This window comes from Stegostoma tigrinum, chromosome 12 (genome assembly GCF_030684315.1).
Source record: "Stegostoma tigrinum isolate sSteTig4 chromosome 12, sSteTig4.hap1, whole genome shotgun sequence".
NCBI classification, from domain to species: domain Eukaryota; kingdom Metazoa; phylum Chordata; class Chondrichthyes; order Orectolobiformes; family Stegostomatidae; genus Stegostoma; species Stegostoma tigrinum.
The window spans coordinates 15,275,052-15,293,242 of record NC_081365.1 but is presented as its reverse complement, the minus strand read 5'-3'; the positions used below and the strand labels follow the sequence as shown (position 1 = coordinate 15,293,242).

The 18,191-nt window shown below is 38.3% G+C and overlaps 1 protein-coding gene across 2 annotated transcripts in view; it reads right to left on the bottom strand.

Moving 5' to 3' along the window:
• The window catches only part of zbtb21 (zinc finger and BTB domain containing 21), a 63,820-nt gene continuing 45,629 nt past the window's right edge, over positions 1 to 18,191 (bottom strand). For both annotated transcript variants that reach the window (XM_048540415.2, XM_048540416.2), the window contains exon 2: positions 1 to 16,674. In XM_048540415.2, the coding sequence (XP_048396372.1) occupies positions 13,429 to 16,674 (3,246 nt within the window). In that variant the 3' untranslated portion in view covers positions 1 to 13,428. The remainder of the gene's footprint in view (positions 16,675 to 18,191) is intronic.

The window sequence follows — 18,191 nt, the reverse complement described above, 5'->3', positions numbered from 1 at the left end:
TTAAGTTCAAAAACAACTCATTTATTACCATGTCTTTATAAATGTATTACACAAAGACATCGAAGTCAAGTGGTTAATTTGAGAGCAGAACAGTCAAAAGCCTAAAGCTATTGGTTAATCTTTGGTGTCTGTGAGAGCACAACTACTGCATGACAATGTACAATCGGTATTCCTCATTTTGAAAATAGAGTCCTCAAAATAACCACACCTCATTTAGCATCTTTTTTTAAAATTAATTAATTTATAACTCTTTCCAGTCCAGATTGCACAAACAGGTCCAATTCATGTTAAAGACAAAGAACTTGAAGCTTTGTACAGTTTGATTTTGTGACTCAAATGTACAACAAAAAAATCTGGAGACCAGACAATCACAAATGTTAGACTCTTCATAGATTTAGTCAGACTTTTCAGGTACTTTTTTTGACTTTGTTAGTAAATAAAACTATAAAAGTAACAACACTTTTGATAATGGGTTTGAAAGGGCTCAAATGAGTTTTCTTTCTATGCAGTCAACATATTCTGAGAAAAAGAGAAAGCCACATAGATCAAAATGACCTCAAGTTTAAAATACATTCCACATGATCAGTAGTATATTCTAACATTAAATCTTTCAAATGGACACCGGGTTTGTAATGCATAAAACTGTAAATACAACTTGACATGCAAAAAAAAAACACCAAAAGATACTATGATTTTTGTTTTAAAAGTAAAATGGGCAAACAATTAAAGATTGTAAAAAAGGATTAACAAATGCATTTCTGTAGTAAGAATTCTTAGGGATTGCCACTTTCTGGGCTGTTAATTCCAGACTTAAGGGACCTCTTACTAATTCTCACTACCTACCTTCCCCCTGTTTTCCCAAAAGCTATTTGTCAATGATTTCACAGGCATCAGCAACATTATGTTTAGCGTCAGCAGTGAGTGCTGGTAAGCTATTCAACTTTGATAGGTCCGAGCCCATCCTCACCCAAGGGATAATGGGATAGGAAACCAGGTTAAAATTTTCCTCATCTAATTCAAGTGCTCTATAGTCAGTTAAAAAAACTTCCAAATGCTGACCCCACAACTAACACTTTGCACAGAAATTAAATGCAGAATGAAATCTGATATTATTTGAAAACCCTTCATAACTCTGGGAAGATGCATTTTTTTGTTTTAAAAATCAAAGGCTTGTGGATTGGCTGGTATAAGCCACAAGAAACCTGAACAAGGCTCTAACTTTTATGATGGCTGCTCTCTATTCCGAGCCAATATTGGTTGTGTAAATGCAGTCATTCACTGGGCCTGCAGTGTCATCTAAGTTTCTTCATACACAACATAACAGCAAATGCACAGCAACAGCCATGTGATGGCAAATGGAACATCCAAAACAATCTTCAACTGAGTTAGGTGACCATGTTGCACAATGCCCACCTTCACCCCCTCCCATATATATTTACATCATAAATTTGCAGATAAAATTAACAAAAAATGTACAACAAAATTACAAGGAAATCAGAAGTTTTTGGAATTACACAGCAGTAAGAATGACAGTCATAAGGCAGACGGAAAGTTAGATCAAATGACGATCCCCCTAAAAAGCAACTTCATATTTCAGTCAGAGGAGGTCTGAACAACTCTACCACGATTACTGCTTTTTAAATTTCAAATGTTCAATTTTCATGGTTTATGTTCATCAACAAAAATAAACTTAGAAGATTTATGGTCTGGCTTAGTTAAAAGGCAAACAGTAAATTGCAAGTTACCACATATATGTCTGAAACAAACTCCATGCTTTCATACCCCCAACTTAATAATCTCTTCCAGGCTGCAGTAGCATTTTTGCACTTTTTACAAAGTATATTTTTCACATTTCAAACAATAATCACAAAGAGTGTTCTTTCTTATGAATGTAGCTCTGATGATGAATCATGCATCATTGGGAAAATCCACATCTACTCAAAACTCAATACAGTCTTGTCTTAAAATGTTTAGTGTTCACACCGAAAGAGAGAAAAGAATCAGCTGGATTTAAATACCTTTCTTTTCCAAAGGGAAGCATAATGCTGCAATTGTACATCATTGTTTTATTCATCGCATTTTTGAATAAGTGAACTCAACAAATGGAATTAAGACAGCACCTCTAAGAGAGTAGAATATGCCAAGGTGCTTCAAACAAGCACATAAACAGACAAATTCTAGTTTGGGAAACTTCAACATGCATCGTTCTCCACCTCAATATAGTCTTCCCAGTGAGGAATTGGCAATAGAGAATTAATGTTCCAATTCCTCACCTAAAGATTTTAGCAGTGGTAAGAGGTAAACAGTGGAGAACATAAGACAAAAGCTAAGGAAAATGCTACGTTTTTAAAGCAAGAAGAAGGGAACAAGGAAGCAAATGCCAATTCTGTGTTTGGTCTGTAGTGAAAGGCAGGTGCCTCACTGAAGGGAAGTTGCAGATGCATTTCTCAGTGTAGAGGAAAAACAAGCCAAGATAATTTGCTTTCATATGCTTCTGCACGTTATCAAGTATGTGTTTTTAGAGTGGCACTGGGACAGGCTTTGAAACAGTTCATTCTCCAGGTATGGTGTTTGATTAAAGCGAAGCAAGAGGATAATAAATACTGTTTTCTCCTTTCCTTTGCCTGAACCTTCATTCATAATTATAGAAATCTGTTCAGGCTTGCCTATCTTAAGCTTTCATATATAGCTGGGTCTGGTTTTTGCTTGTTCCAAGGAGTAATTAATTCAACTAGACTTACTACTTGTCCTTCTAACAGCTATGAATTAATTAGAATAAGGCAAAATTAGTGTAGTTATTTCTTCTGATCGGAGTAAATATTTGGAGATCCCTACAGAGATTTGCCAAGAGAAAAACACCAAATTCCAAGCCCTGGAAACAAATTTTGCTAGGTTAATTCATTTTTTTTAATCTGAGGAAAGTTCCAACTATATATTGGCAAGTGTTGCATTACGGTTGCAGAGAGTTCAACATGTTAGGGTGCGTGTGAATTAATATGAAAGAAACAAATGATACATAAAGAAGACAGATTAAGAATCTTTCAGTGCAGAATAGAAGCAGGGACATGATTATTCCTCAAATTCAGAGATTTTCTCAGCTCATAAAAATACTCATTGGAATAACAAAAGCAAGACACTAGAGAGTGGAAGGAGAAAAATGTTTAAGAGGTGTCCAATTTAAATTGGATTAGAAAATTTTGGCTAACTCAGAAACCTGGACTGTCTAGAAGTGGGAACTGATAGGTAGCCTCCTTTCTAGACAATTTTGAGCAGCAATGGCAGGGAGCATGAATTAAAAAAAGCTAATCTAGACCATCCACATGTACATCTTGCCAGAAGTGTGTGTACTGGAAAATTGCTGAAATGGAGTGCAGTGGAGTATGATCACAAGCAGTGAACTGCATGAGGAAACACAGAACTTTTCTTCACAGCCTGGTTCTAATGAAAATCATTTAGGCAAGAATGGATTTTCTCTTTTCCCAGCAGGAGGAAAAAAAGAGATCAGAATAACTTGGAGGGAAAAAAAAATGAAAACCATGATTATTTAAAAACACAAGAAAGTTACTTTTTTAAAAAGTTAATTGCAAATTCATGGACAGGGAGGTAAAACCTGAAGGAAATAAAGTTACAATAATTAATCCTGATTATATTCTAATTTCTCTAAACACAAATCTCTTAGAACTATATTATCATCTCAGGTTCCAAATATCAATAACAATTTATTTCCTTGTTATCGCATGGTCAAGCAGTTTTTTTCCCCCCTCGCCTGACAGACATGTATTTAACCGAGTACAAAAACTGCAATACATTCATTTTCTGCAAAGATCATTACATCTTTATACTCTTCAATTATGAAGCCTATCTGCAGGCACTTAGATACAACAGTGATCCATTTATTTTTGGTGCAAATTATTTTTACTCAGCTTTCATAAATTATGACACTTCCAGGGCAGGTGGAACTTGAAACTGGACCTTCTGGCCCAGAAGATAGGGTCAATATCAGTGCACCCAAGCACCCATATATCCCTTTATATGCAGTGAATCAATCATGGTTAAGTAATTCATTCAAGTCCATTCACCTGTTAATTTTTGCTTTCTCAGTTTTTGTGAGGGATTGCGAGGCTGTGAAATGAACACATTTTACCATTTGGCAATCAGTTTCAGCAATAAGAATTCCAAGCTCAGTTACATAACAGATTGGTCGCACAGTACAGAACCATCTGTCTGTCTCACAAAGCCCGCCAATCCAAACCCAAAGAGCACAGTGAGATATTTTCCCCATATTAACCAACTCAAATTTTAGTGCAAAGTCATAGGCTGTTTTGTGTTGAGTTTCACGCCGACTGTGAACTGGGTTGCTGCTGCCGAAATACACGTCCAACTGAGCATGTCTGGCTGGCAGTGCAGAATGGAGGAAGAATAATTTCATATAGTGTGCAATCCAAATCACAAAAAGGTGAAACAAGAATGGAACCATGTGATTTCAGCCTTTTTTTTCCCCCCCAAACCCCCTGCAACGCATTAAGAGTTGTTTTCAACGGCTTGCTTTGACTGAACTAGGCTGACAGTTGGGGGACACTTACGGAAATAGTAGAGTCTATGACTCACTGAAGTATTTAAATGTTCCAGATAACACCACCACAAATGCAAGTGTCATGCAACAAACCTAAAGATAGATCAGGACTATGTAGTGTTTTTGGGCACGTTGCTTAATAAAAGTAAGTCAGCTTTGAAAACAGGTTCACATATTCAAAAGAAACAAGATAAAGACTGTCAGTGTGACACTGTGCACAGGAACTTGCATACACTACATACTTGTACAACGTAATACAAAAGCAAAAGGGATAGCTCCACCAACGGATTTTTCCAATGACTTTGTAGTATAATCTATGGTCTGAGATGATTTCAAACACCTCATCCTAATACACTGTTAAAAGCAGGTGTAGCCATAAATTTGGCAATGTAATTGCAAGCACCAATTCAGATAAATAAAAAAAATCCTGTAACACAGAAGCTCAAAATAAAACTGCAATTTGATTTGTAACAGAAAATATCAACTATAAAATCAATGGCAGCAATTTAAATTGCTCAACACTGTAAAGAGAGAAAAACAAGCAAAGAAATGTGCAGGATGCATTCGTCCACAGGTTCCAAGAGTTTTGTTTTTATTTGCTTTCCAGCCAAATGCATTGCAACATAAACCTTCCCCAAGTATCACTGGTGTCCCTCTCCCTACTTCTGAATTCTTAAAACATGCCAACAAAAACAAAAGGAGCAATTTTACATACATGAAAGAGATCAGAACCTAGTACATTGTAGGTTCAAGCCCCAAACCAATGAGTTCAGCACAAATCTTCCAGGCTGACAATGCAGGGTTGCACTGAGGTAATATGATAAATTTATATTGCCAAATAAGGATGGTAAATTGCTTGGAAGGGATCTCACTGGTGGTGGTCTGCTGCCCTTGTCCTTTTAAATGATAGTGATTGTAGGTTTGGAAGGTGCAGGCCAAGAAGCTTTGATGAATTTCTGCTCTGCATCCTACAGATGGCCCACTCTGCTGTTACTGAGCAAAGGTGGCAGAAAAAGTGGAGGTTTGTGGGCTGGGTCTTTTGGGTCAGCTGCTCTGTGCTGGATGGTGTCAAGTTTCTTGCTTCAAGATGCACTAATCCAGGCAGGTGCGGAGTATTCAAATCAGACTCCTGATGTGCTTTGTTGATGGTGGACAGGATATGGGGAGTCAGGAAGCAAGTTAATTGCTGTAGGATTCTTAGCATCTGACTTGCTGTTGTAGCCACTGTATTTCTATGGATAGTCCAGTTCAATTTCGATAGAAACTTCAGGATGTTGATAACGGGGGTTCAGTGATGGCAATGGCATTGAATGTCAAGGGGAAATGGTTAGATTATCTTTTATTGGAGATGATCATTGCCTGGCGTTTGTGTGGCACCAAGGTTACTTGGTGGATTTTCATTCACAATACTTAATTTCCTTGGTAAGTTCACGAAACGATCTCTACCATGTCAAGATCACAGAAGAAATTATTTATAGAAAAGTACATTTCATTTCTCAAATAAAAAAGTGTGAACATCAAGCGCTTCTAAGAATAACAGAGAGAGGATTAACAAGGCTCAACTACAATCACAACTCAGATGCAATACTTAAATGGAGCAACACAAATTTCTGATACCAATTGTCCTGTGGATTCTCAGAAAGTAACACAAGTAACCTGTGGGCTGCTGCACAAGTGACCTGCGCACACAAAAATACTTGCATAAGTTTATCTTGTGTGGAAATCTTATCAGCAGGTTAGATCACTTAGCACTTTAATATTATGTTAGCAACAAACCTTAAAAAACTTTCTTTGCAAATAATATTATGTACCTCCTCCCTCTCATTTCTTTTGCCATTCTCCAATTATTGAAAAATAACAAGTTCCTGGTCGTATGCGTTATAAACATCTCTATCAAACCTGTATTTTCTCAATGACAAGATAAAAACAGATGAAGACATCCATGTGTGAAACTTAATTCAAAAATCCAGCAGCCCTGATACTTGCAACTGTAGAATTCAATTGTATTCTCAAAATAATCCCAGGATATTTTTGCTGACATTACACTATTTGGAAGTCCATTGTCCACATTCATCAGTCACGGAAAAGCATTTGCTAGTGACAGTCCTGAAGTTAAATTTAGGAACTTCAATATCCCACTTGCATTCCCCCCACCCCCCAACCTAACCCAGTTCTACTTTCAACGTACTCTTAAACTTTCACGTCTTCATAAGATTATATAGCTTTCTTTTCAGGCTGAACACCTGTCCTTCAGCTCCAAGTCTTCCCTCATAACTTGGAATCTGTCACTAGGTATCAAGCTTATAGCTATTCTCCATGTTGTCTTCTGCACTGAATGCTTCTACTGCCTCTGGATAACTGGAACTCTGAGCAAAATTCCAGTTGTGACCTGACTACAACTCCACATAGTTCGATAGCTACTTTATTTGACTTACTTCCACCATTATGCAGCTCTACATTCTATTTGTAATGTTCAACTGCAGCTAAAGACTAAATTATTTATGTGATGGCAAATGGAAAAGTACCATTACTGGACCCAAGACACCAACACTGAAGGGTGTCGTACGGTGACTCAGAATTTGTACTATATAATGTCAGTTACATCACTGTCTAACTTATTTTAGAGTATTTTGCTTACCAGAAAAAGTATTAGTTACAATGCCACAAAACCAGATTTTGTCATGATCATTTTTTTCTATTAAAACGATTCAACTAAAGCTTGAATGAATTAGCAGTCTCCTGAGAATCAACAAAGCAATTATGATAGCAAACATTGTTCACAGAACATATACAGAGGCTTCCTACATTGTCATAGTAAACCATTTCTCAAGGAGTTTGAAAAGACAGACAGACAGTCTCCAATTTAATGACTTGATTTTAAATATATACTTTATTTTAATCCTCTCTCCCCAAAGCACACTTTTTCTCCCCAAAAGTAGTAACTAATTCTGACTGAAAGGCAACACAAATTCTTCAGTGCTTTCAAAAAGTGACAGCTTTCTCACCAAGATGCACCCAGCAAGCTTTTCCACTACTGGGGAAAACCAGTCAGTCAGTCATTCATCCATCCATCCATCATCTGTACAAGAGATTTTCTATTACTAATCACTACAGAGTTATTAGAAGTAGGAGCAATGTCAGATTTTTGTCTTAGCTTAGAAATATTTAAGACAACCATACCACTTCAATCTATTCTCTTGTACAAAAATCAGATTTAGGACCCTCTTGACCTTCACATGGTGCATTTAAAGCTGAGGCATAAGCAGTACCATGACTGTCAATATTAGTCAAGTTCAAATTTGATTGCCATTACGATCAACTAAGAAAAAAAACAGACAGTATTATGATCTCCATCCAAGATCAAAGGATATATTCCAAAGTAAATGATTACATGCACTTTCAATTGTGTTTTGTTGATGCATCAAAGCAAGAAAAAACTGCAAGTTGTAAACTGGCTAATGCGACAAATTCATTAATCAGGATGCACATTAGAAATCAACTCTGTATCAATATGGCATGCTGCAATGAAGATTATAGCAATGTTAAAGCAATGCTTTAACATAAAAAGGAATACAAAGAATTTATGAAGTTACTAAACTTGGAGTTAATAAACTCCATCAACATAAATCAAAATAGAAAAATGGGGAAAACAGAACATGTCTGCCACTAGCATAATTAATTATTTCCTCTATATGACATGGAAAATGTTTCTAAGCTGAATCATCTCAACAATAAATGCAATGAAATCTTGCAATATAGTTCATCCCTCCACATAAGAGTTTTTTTTGTCAATTAGAGTTTGAACTGTTGGTGTTCTTAATCTTTTCTCTTGCTTGACATCAGACAGATTACAGGGAAAAGGATTAACTCTTTACCACAAGTCTTTTCTCACTAGCCAATTAGGAAAATTACCAGCCAGTTTTGGAGACTGGAGAAATTTGAAAGAGTGCAAATGTATACTGGAATCCTAGAAATTTCTCACCACCGCTGTGGGCTGAACTGAACATTAAAATGTAACTAATGTGTGGGTCGGGGTTGAAGAATTCTGAATCACCCGGTTATGCCAGGCCTTCAGGAATATACAAATTTAGAGACTGTGCACTTACTGGGCAATTGATGTAAATTCTGCTTTCCTGATATCCTAATACTGTGGTAACATTGATGAAGCGCAAATACCAGAAGATCTTCAGGCAAACAAAACAATGGTCAAGTCAAGCTCCCAAAGTTCAATCACAGCACGGTAAGTAAAAGTCCATGAACAAATTTTTTTTCACTGCGCCAAAAACCATAAGAAACATTTCAACTCTTTGATTCCTTTACCAGATCAAAAAGATGATTTTGAGAGAGGACAAATAACAAACTGGGCATTTCTTTAAAAATAATTAACTGTGTACACATCAAATCATGAGAGAATATTCCAGATTTGAGTTCTTGATTAAAGACATCCTAAATAAACATAATAAAAGTCAATTTATTCTGAAGTCATTTTACAGATTTAAAAAATCCTCTTCTTTCAAGTTTTCATTGTATCTTGAAGACAGCCAAGTTGTCAATCTTTACGCATGACAAGGGGTAGAACAGTGAGAAGAAAGAAGGGAAATCACAGGCAAAGCCGATGATGCTCTCAACTGATGTTGAGGATAGTACAAGTGTCATTTGGGGTCACTGAATACAATAAACAGCAGCAAAACATGGGTGTTGTAGCAAATTGTAGCACTTTTACTACTGTCTTATGTGGGATCAGCTGACTCAGCATACACTAGCATCAAATCTTCATAAGATGCAGAACAACGCTTACATATTTGAATGCACCTTGATGATTATCTAAAAGCTGGAGTAGAAAAATGTTAATTATTTAAAAAAATTAAAGTGGACAGTAAATTCCCCCAATATTACTGTAATGAAAGTGTGAGCATCCCATAAAACAAGCTGCCATTATCTATAACCAAACACGCATTATTCATTAGAAGCTTCAAAACCAACTGGTGCAAGTATTATACAGATTTGAAATTAACAAATATGGAAAATAAATAGCAGACATGTTAATATCAGAGAGATTAACATGTTGGGTTGATATCATTCAATGGAGAGAGAGGTACATGGGACATGCTGAAAATGAAAAGAAACAAATGCTTGACTTTCAAAAACAAAAATAGAAAATCATGAAATTGGCCACCAATTCATTCAGCATTTGGAGGGAAAGATGGACCATGGGTTCAGAAAATTGTGGCTGAATTTCATAACCTTCTGTTTTCATTTTCAAACTGAAGCATGTGTTCTTTTTAACCGCTAGTAATCTAACCTATTTCATCGATTTTATCTGTACAAAAATAAATTGAAAAACAGCAGAAGCGAGGACAGCCTTAAATTTAATACATAAAAATGAAACAAAAATAGACCTGGAAGTAATGGTCAAAATTTGGCAATGTTAATAATTTAAAAAGTGCAAGTGAAACCAACACTGACACCACAAGTATATAGTGATCAATTTCAGTTGTAGCGCTTATGTTAAACACGCCTTCCTGCAAATTACATCAAGATCATGCTATTTCCTTCCCCTCTCCTGTACAAATAAATGATTAAAAAAGGGATTATCTGCAACTTGCCAAGATAAAACTTCCCCAACTGTTGTGAATCTTTTCTGCTGCTTTAAAGGCAAACATTTCATCATTAAATGAACATGACTAACTCTTTGGCAGGAAGAATTGACATGTTTAAATATATGCCACCTTTATTGTTAAGCGTACCTTTACTTTTCTTCCCTCCGCATTCAGGTTAGTCATGAAGAGTGGTGAAAGATTAACCAATAGTAAAGTGAAGCTAGTGCTGAAGGCTTGCAAAAACATTACACACCAGTTAATCATTAGACTTGTTGCCCACAGTTAGTTCAAGGATCACAGCCAATCTTAGCTTCAGTTAGCAGATTGGCACATATGCTTTCTTCAGTTGAATCTTACAGATTTGTCTCATAATAGCATTAGTTATGAAAAGAACCTTTAAAATGAAATGGCAATGGATACGACATGGTCAGCTGGATGGGGGTCTCACTCATTATCAGAGAAGCAGCAGCAGGAGTTCAGTTCTGTGAAAGAGGTCTGATGGAATCAAGTCTCAGGCCTAACATTTTCAGGCCTTCTGCACTTTTCCTCCACACTTTCAGATATCCATCAGCGGAAATTTGATTTCTGAGATGACAATCAATATGTGGCAGTTCATCATGGCAATCTCACCAGGGGGACCAAATGATAGTTTGCAATACTGCACCCACAAGAGGCCTAAGATCATGATGGAGCCACAGGCAAAAAAAGACGCAGCTGGAGGCAAGAGCAAAAGGGCGATTTTCAGCCACCACCACTGTGGTTCATGCCAGGTTCCTTGGTTGGGGATAATGGAAAACCCCATGACTCAACTCCCCTCACTCCTTGGAGAATACCGGTTCTTAGAATTACAACAAAATTGTGGGCTCAGGGATAATGGATGACAAGTGATTCAATAATCAGTTGAATTTATACTGTGCCACAATTGTGTGTTAGCCCCCTGTGCCCTGCCTAATCTAGGTTTGGCTGCTGCAGGGAGATTGACACAAAGCCACTCAAACATCATCATGATGGGCTACAATAAATCCTACACAATTTGTAGCTACAGAGCTCTCAACATTACAAGGTTTCAGTACAGGAGAATGATGTTTCAAGCTAAAATAAAATAGAGGGCTCTCCATTAAAACTTCACATAAGGTTTACTGAAGTAGGTTACAAGTCTAAATGGAAACAGAATTTTCAAGACCGTTTGTGAGCAATTTGGTGTTCAGAGTACTGTGCAGTACTAAATTCAGAAATTTAAGTAGTAAGTTGATAAACTTGAATGGTGCAAACTCCAAATTGCCTTTTACAATAAATGATGGTTATAAAGGAAATGTTTCATTACAACAAACAATTACATGAGCCTCTCTTGTAATAATACGATTAAATAGAATGTTGCATGATATTTATGATAACACAATTTATGATAGTCCTGTCAGTGTTGCTGAAAGTTTTAGTTTCCTCAATTAGAGAAGATGAGAAAGACTCAGTACCAAAGCATTTTATATCAATCACAATGGCTGGGGGCGGGGCATGCATTGACTCAGAAATTATGAATTGGACATAATAGTTTGATGTTGATACAGTATTATCCCTTCAGTGGAATACTGTTAAAATCCACATTTGAATGTCAAACACAGGCTAACTAGATGTATTTGTACTTGTTCTATGCTAAACAATTTAATTACGTGAAGCATAAACTTGGAGCTGGTGTGGAGGATGTTGAGATGACAAATTTCAGCCACTGGCAGATTCTAAGGAAATCTTAATTCTTAGAACCTGGCACAAATAGAAAAACCACTAAGTCACCCATCCTCCCGCTCTGGACATTACCCCTTCCTGAGTATATTCTACAGAAACAAAGTTAAGTCTAATGCTCCATTTTATGGGTCACTACGTTTCACTATTACGTTAATTTATAATACAAAATACTTATTAACGAAAAATTGGCCTCCACATGGTGTTTGGCTCATGATTCTGAAGGATATATCTTCTTCCCTGATGTCAACAGTTGTAACAAATCTTTCTTTCACTCACTTTTGATTTACTGTAATTTTGTTTTTGAATTATCCATAGTTGTTAAGCAAACAACTCCAAAAAGTGGAGACAGTTCAAAATTACTCATCATGTGAAGGGGAACTGGAGGTGTGAGAATGGTTATGCTGTACTACACCTGTTCTGCTACCCTCCAGTATAGCTAATGTGACCATCTTTCACATAGCTCAGAGCTGAAGGCGGACAAATTTCGTTCTGAGATAGCATTTTGTTTCTTTTCTCGTTAGGTTTAGCTCACATCATTCAGAACTCCCATTTGATGTCTGCTACCTTTGATTTGGTCACAGTTCAGGATTTCAAGAATGTCACTGTGCGTTCAACACTACAATGGAAGTACTGTTCCCTAACAGATGATATATAAAAAAGAAATCACAGGATGGATGTGAGCACAGATATCAAAGCATGAAAAAGAATAAAATTTAGCCCTCTCCGGCTTCAGACTGAAAATCTTTTAGAGTCAGATTAGTTAAGAGGCCTCTGCTTGCAGTAGACTCCCATCCATGCTGCTAAATGGGTAGGTGTAATTAACATTCAAGCTCCAGTTTTTACTCCAATCTGCAGTTTGGCTGAAGCCCATTACTTGCAGAAAATCCCAATAATTCCATGAGCCACTTACAAGTAAACCCATGCTAACTGATCCTTGAGCTTCAGGTTATATCTTGGGTCTTAACTAGTGCAGAAACCACTTTCAGCATCATACTTGTGCTGAAAAAACAAACCTGGTCAAAATGGTCATTCTTCATTTCCACTGAACCCAGTCAATCAAAACGGCTGAACCGGTGAATGTTAACAGAACACAATTGCCTTCGTGATATTACTGAGCCTCATATATATTACTGAATATTAAAAACATACATCTTAAAGGATCCATCTCAATGTTTGGATCAGTTCAATGATATTCAGCCAGTCCCATTTAAAGCAATGATTGTGTAACACTGGCAAATTCCCATCATATAAAAAATATGCTTCGATGTAGCACCCAAGTAACAAGTGTGGTGATTTTTTAAAAATTCTAGGTTTTACTTTGTTCCATCAGTAATATCAATTTCATATTTTACCTTACACTTTTCTTAACTAACTCAATTTTCCTAAACTTCCAGAGAATAGATTGTGCATTATATTGCCGTATATTCATTCAGTCCATGGCACACCTGCTTCCAAGTTATCTTTAGATATTAATCTAGTGGAATTCCAAATAAATCATAGATTTGAATCTTAATTTCAGTTGTGTGTCTGTTCATGGCTCCACAGACTGAATGCAGTTTTGAAAGTCCTACGGCAAAATTTGCACATGAATGGCCTTTCGAAGGTAGCTGCTGCAAGAGGAGGGGCATGGGTAAAAAGTGTATCTGCTGCCTGTGGGCTACCTATTTTGTCTGAATGATTTGAGGATTGTTCAGATTCAGGAGACTGTTCCTGGGGTGGCACGGGGAGTGGTGGTGGAGGGGGAGGTGGTGGACAAGAAGGGCTCCTCACAGGTTTAGAAAATTCAAGGCGGTCTGCGGATTGAGAGATATGGGACTGAAAGTGGCTCCAGAGGCGGAAGTTGGTACGGAAGGCTTTATGGCAAACGTGGCAAATAAATGGCTTAACAGCACACAGCAATTCCTGATGACGCTCCAGTTGCTTGTGTATTGTGAAAATCTTGCCACATTTTTCACATGGCCAAAGACCACGCTCTCCTTTGCATGTCAGGTCCTCTGGTTCCCCACTACTACAACTCTTGGATTCTGACGTCACATCTTCCAGATGAATGGGATTTGTGGAAGCTACATCAGGTAAATGGTTGTTACTGCTTATATTCCTCCGATTAGAGATACTCAAATCTTCAGGAAAGCAAGAAGAATCTTCAGAGTCAACATACATTGGCTCTGAAGAGTCACTGCAGGCATCATACTCTTTTGATGTACTAGGACTGACAACAGCATCCTCTCCTGCTTCAGTCTGAACTTCTTTAGGCAAGACACCATTATGACATATTGAATCCAAATTAGATTTTTCGACTGGTGCCATTGTGTTTTCATTGTGAACTTCAATTTGATGACGCCATATGCTGAATGATGACTTGAATGTACGTTTACATTCGAGACAAGTTAACTTCTTATATTCACACTGATTTTCATGCTCCTGTTTCAGTTCTCTAGAACAGAACCTAAGGCTACAGTAGCAGCACACAGTAACATTCCTACAGATTCTCTCATGCTTTGTCTTCTCTGCTAAGGATGACATTTTGGTATTACAATGTTCACACTGATGCTCAATATTATCTTCACTTACACTTTCAGTAACAGTTTGTTCTTTTGATTTGAAAGCCCTGTTATATAGCTTGCAAACAAAGGGCTTCTCACCTGGGTGGGTCTTCATGTGTTGCCTATAACGTGACAGAAAACGAAATAACTTTCCACATGTAGTACAAATGTACACTCCCTTACTTGCAGATTTCAAATTTTTTTTGAATGCTTGTTCTGACCGCAGGCCTGGGTAACTATGAGACCCCTGCCTACGCCGCAACTTGTGAAATAGAGCCTTCTTGATCTCTCTTTCGCGCATCATATCATTCAATTTCTTTTGAAATTTTTCTTCTGGAACTAGACTGGAACTGGTAGCTGCTGATGGGTTGATAACCACTCCATGTTGAGTTTGGCAGTGAGTCCAAACTTTGAAATTGGTGAGAAATCTCTTGTGGCAGATATCACATGCATATGGCTTATGTGGGTTATGATACATATCCACATGCCGGAAAAGACCTGCTGTGGATCGGAAAATCTTGAAGCAGGTCATGCATTTGAACTGCTTGCCAGTTATTGCTGATTCAGATTCTGAATATTCATCTTTGTTCTCATCAGTCTTTGACAAATTAAGATTAGTATCATCTGCTGTCGAGCTTGAATTTTCCTCAAAGCTCTGTGCTATATTGGGAGAATGCTGCAAAGTTTCTGATTTTTCATAAGAAAGTTGTGCATTTTCAGCCAAGAACCTCCTCTTCATTGGGAGCATTGATGTTCTTCTGTTCCTCTCCACATTTTTCACAGCAAATTCCTTACTGGTACATGGTGAGGTTTCTCCTACTGTAACTGTAATTATATCAGAAGTATCTGAGGCAGGACTGCAGGGCTCTGTTTTTACTTTAACAGCTGAAGTCAGAGAGATGGCATCAGCTTCAGTAGCCTGAGACACCTTAAGTTGTTTTGGTCGACAAGACTGATCAACCTTTGGTTTTTCCTTTAGAAGCTGCTGTTTAATTGACTCTGTAATCGAAGGCTTTTGGGATGATGCATCACAAGTCAACTCCAATGGTTCCCGTTTACAGATCTGTGATCCGTAGGTCATTTTCAGATCTAGAGATGAAGAGTAGGAAGGGACTTGGCTATCCATTGACAGTGACCTACGTAGGAGACTCTTCACCAATGGGCCACTGCTGACAACACTCTGGCTGCTGGGTGGCAATCTTCCAGGTTGAACCATAGGCCCTACTTTGGTGTAATATAGCAAATTGCTTTCTTCAGTTTTGCCAGCATTTACTGTGCTCCCAGGTTTTTGTTGGGAATATTCAAGTCCTGTAGTTCCATGAAATGAAAATGCAGGTGAAAGTTGTGGCCTCGGTAAAGGCTTTCCATTTATCAAGAGGTCAGTCAAACTTTGCCTCCTCTCAGAAACACTGCTAGTAAAACCTGAAGTGCCATCTGCACTCAAGGAATTTCTCTTATCAGACCAAAACCTCAATCTATTTTGATCATCGAGGGATTTGAAGGATGAATGCAATTTAGTATTACCTAAAGCTCCACGAATATCTTTTAACAAAGGTTGTCCTTTATCGTCCAAAAGGTGAGTTGTATCAGCATCTCTGGTCAGAGAATTAGAATTTGCTCTTAAAACATTCAAAGACGACGACTTAAAACTGTGACTTGGATTTTCCTCAGATGGTCCCTTTTTCTGACCTGAATCCCCTCCCTTTGCTTCAGACTCAGCATTACTTTTATCAAGGTCACTGCGACTCTGACACACAATCACACTCCGTGGCTGGGCACTACTTAGATCTTCACCAACTTTGCTGTGCTTCTTGACAGAATTTGGGGCACAGGAAATCTGAGGTGTCTGTGATGGGATGCTGGTCAGAAAAGAGATACCAAGATTGCCACCAAGAGAGTGAATGGCTGAAAGGCTTTTCTTCTCTATGAAGAGGGATGAGGAATAGATGTAATTTAGAATATTCTCAAAGATTGCTGCTTCACAGAGATCTAACTGGAAGACCGACTGGCTTTCGTTCTCTTTCTTGGTAAACAAAGAACGGAAATAGTCGCTGCTAGCAGCCAAAACATTCTTGTGAGCCCGGAATTTATGGTCACCAACAATTAGGACAACGTCACAAAGCTGGCCCTTTAGGCGATCCTCATTAAGTGCACTCAGGAGAGAGATGGCATGTGCTGGATTGATGTAGTGAAGTAATCCTTCCATTGTCTGTTGTACCTGTAAGACAGCAGAATAGTGAAGGTCAAACATGGAGAAATCAAAATCAAATATAAAGAGGGCAAAAGCATCAGGATGTTTTAAAAGCCTCAAAATGGAAGTTTACATACAATAGATGTTTGCAGGTCTGTATTCCAAAAGCACAGGGAGGTTTCTTAGCCCTTTGTACCAGATACTACAGCAAAGCCTTTGGCTGCCAAAGTTTAAATGTTAAGAGACTGACTCAATAAATCCAAGAAAAAGAAAAATTTGGAAAGAGTTCAAGTACATTGTAGTCTTTTGGCCCACAAAATGTTTAAAATCAGAAATGTAAGCAAATCCACCTGCCCCAAGACAGACACAAATTTGTCAGTAATAACTGAGAATTAATATGTCAAGACATTTTACAATTTGTGCACCTTCAACAATGAACAACAACTAGTTTGGAGAAATTACAATACTGCAATCTTAGCTAGGAGTTTGAAGGCATCATAAATCATATTCCAAGAGCCAGCAGCTATTGTGACCAAAAAGATCAACTGTATGAAGAAGGTAAAATTTCATGCCTAATAGGCGGCACGGTGGCTCAGTGGCTCAGTGGTTAACACTGCAGCCTCACAGCGCCAGGGACCTGGGTTCAATTCCAGCCTCGGGCGACTGTCTGTGTGGAGTTTGCACATTCTCCCCGGGTCTGCGTGGGTTTCCTCCGGGTGCTCCGGTTTCCTCCCACAGTCCAAAGATGTGCAGGTTAGGTGGATTGGCCATGCTAAATTGCCCGCAGTGTTCAAGGGTGTGTGGGTTATGGGGGCATGGATCTGGGTGGGATGCTTCAAAGGGCGGTGTGGACTTGTTGGGCCGAAGGGCCTGTTTCCACACTGTAGGGAATATAATCTAATCTAAAATTACTCATTATGATGGATATGGGACAGCGTTTCATCCTTTTGGTAAATCAAGAATCCACCGACCTCTGCCTGAAACACCACCCACCACATACATGGCAGATACTCATGTGAGTTGGCCAATGTTGTCTACCTCATACACTGCAGGCAAGGATGCCCTGAGGCATGGTGTATTGGCAAGACCATGCAGATGCTATGACAACACATGAATGGGCACAACACAAGAATCGTCAGACACGAATGCTCCCTCTCAGTCGGAGGGTACTTCAGCGGTCAAGGACATTCAGCCAATTTTCAGGTGAGTGTCTTCCAAGGCAGTCTTTGAGATATGCGACAACGCAGAATCTGATAGCCAAGTTCCATGAAAGTGGCTTCAATCATGATCTTGGGTTCATGTCACACCACGTAAGACCCCAGTATACTGTTCCGTATTTGTAAAGTCTTCCTTACTGTTCTCTCTGCCTCAATTAATCGGACCATAAATCATTCCTTCGCTTGCCATTCAGCCGTTGACACTTTACTTACACTGTCCAACACTTTTGATCACCTGCAAAGACTTGTCAATAAGCATGCCAACATTCCACTCACTATTTGTATGATCTTTTGATCTCTCTGCCTATTAATTCTGTGCCCGTGTGC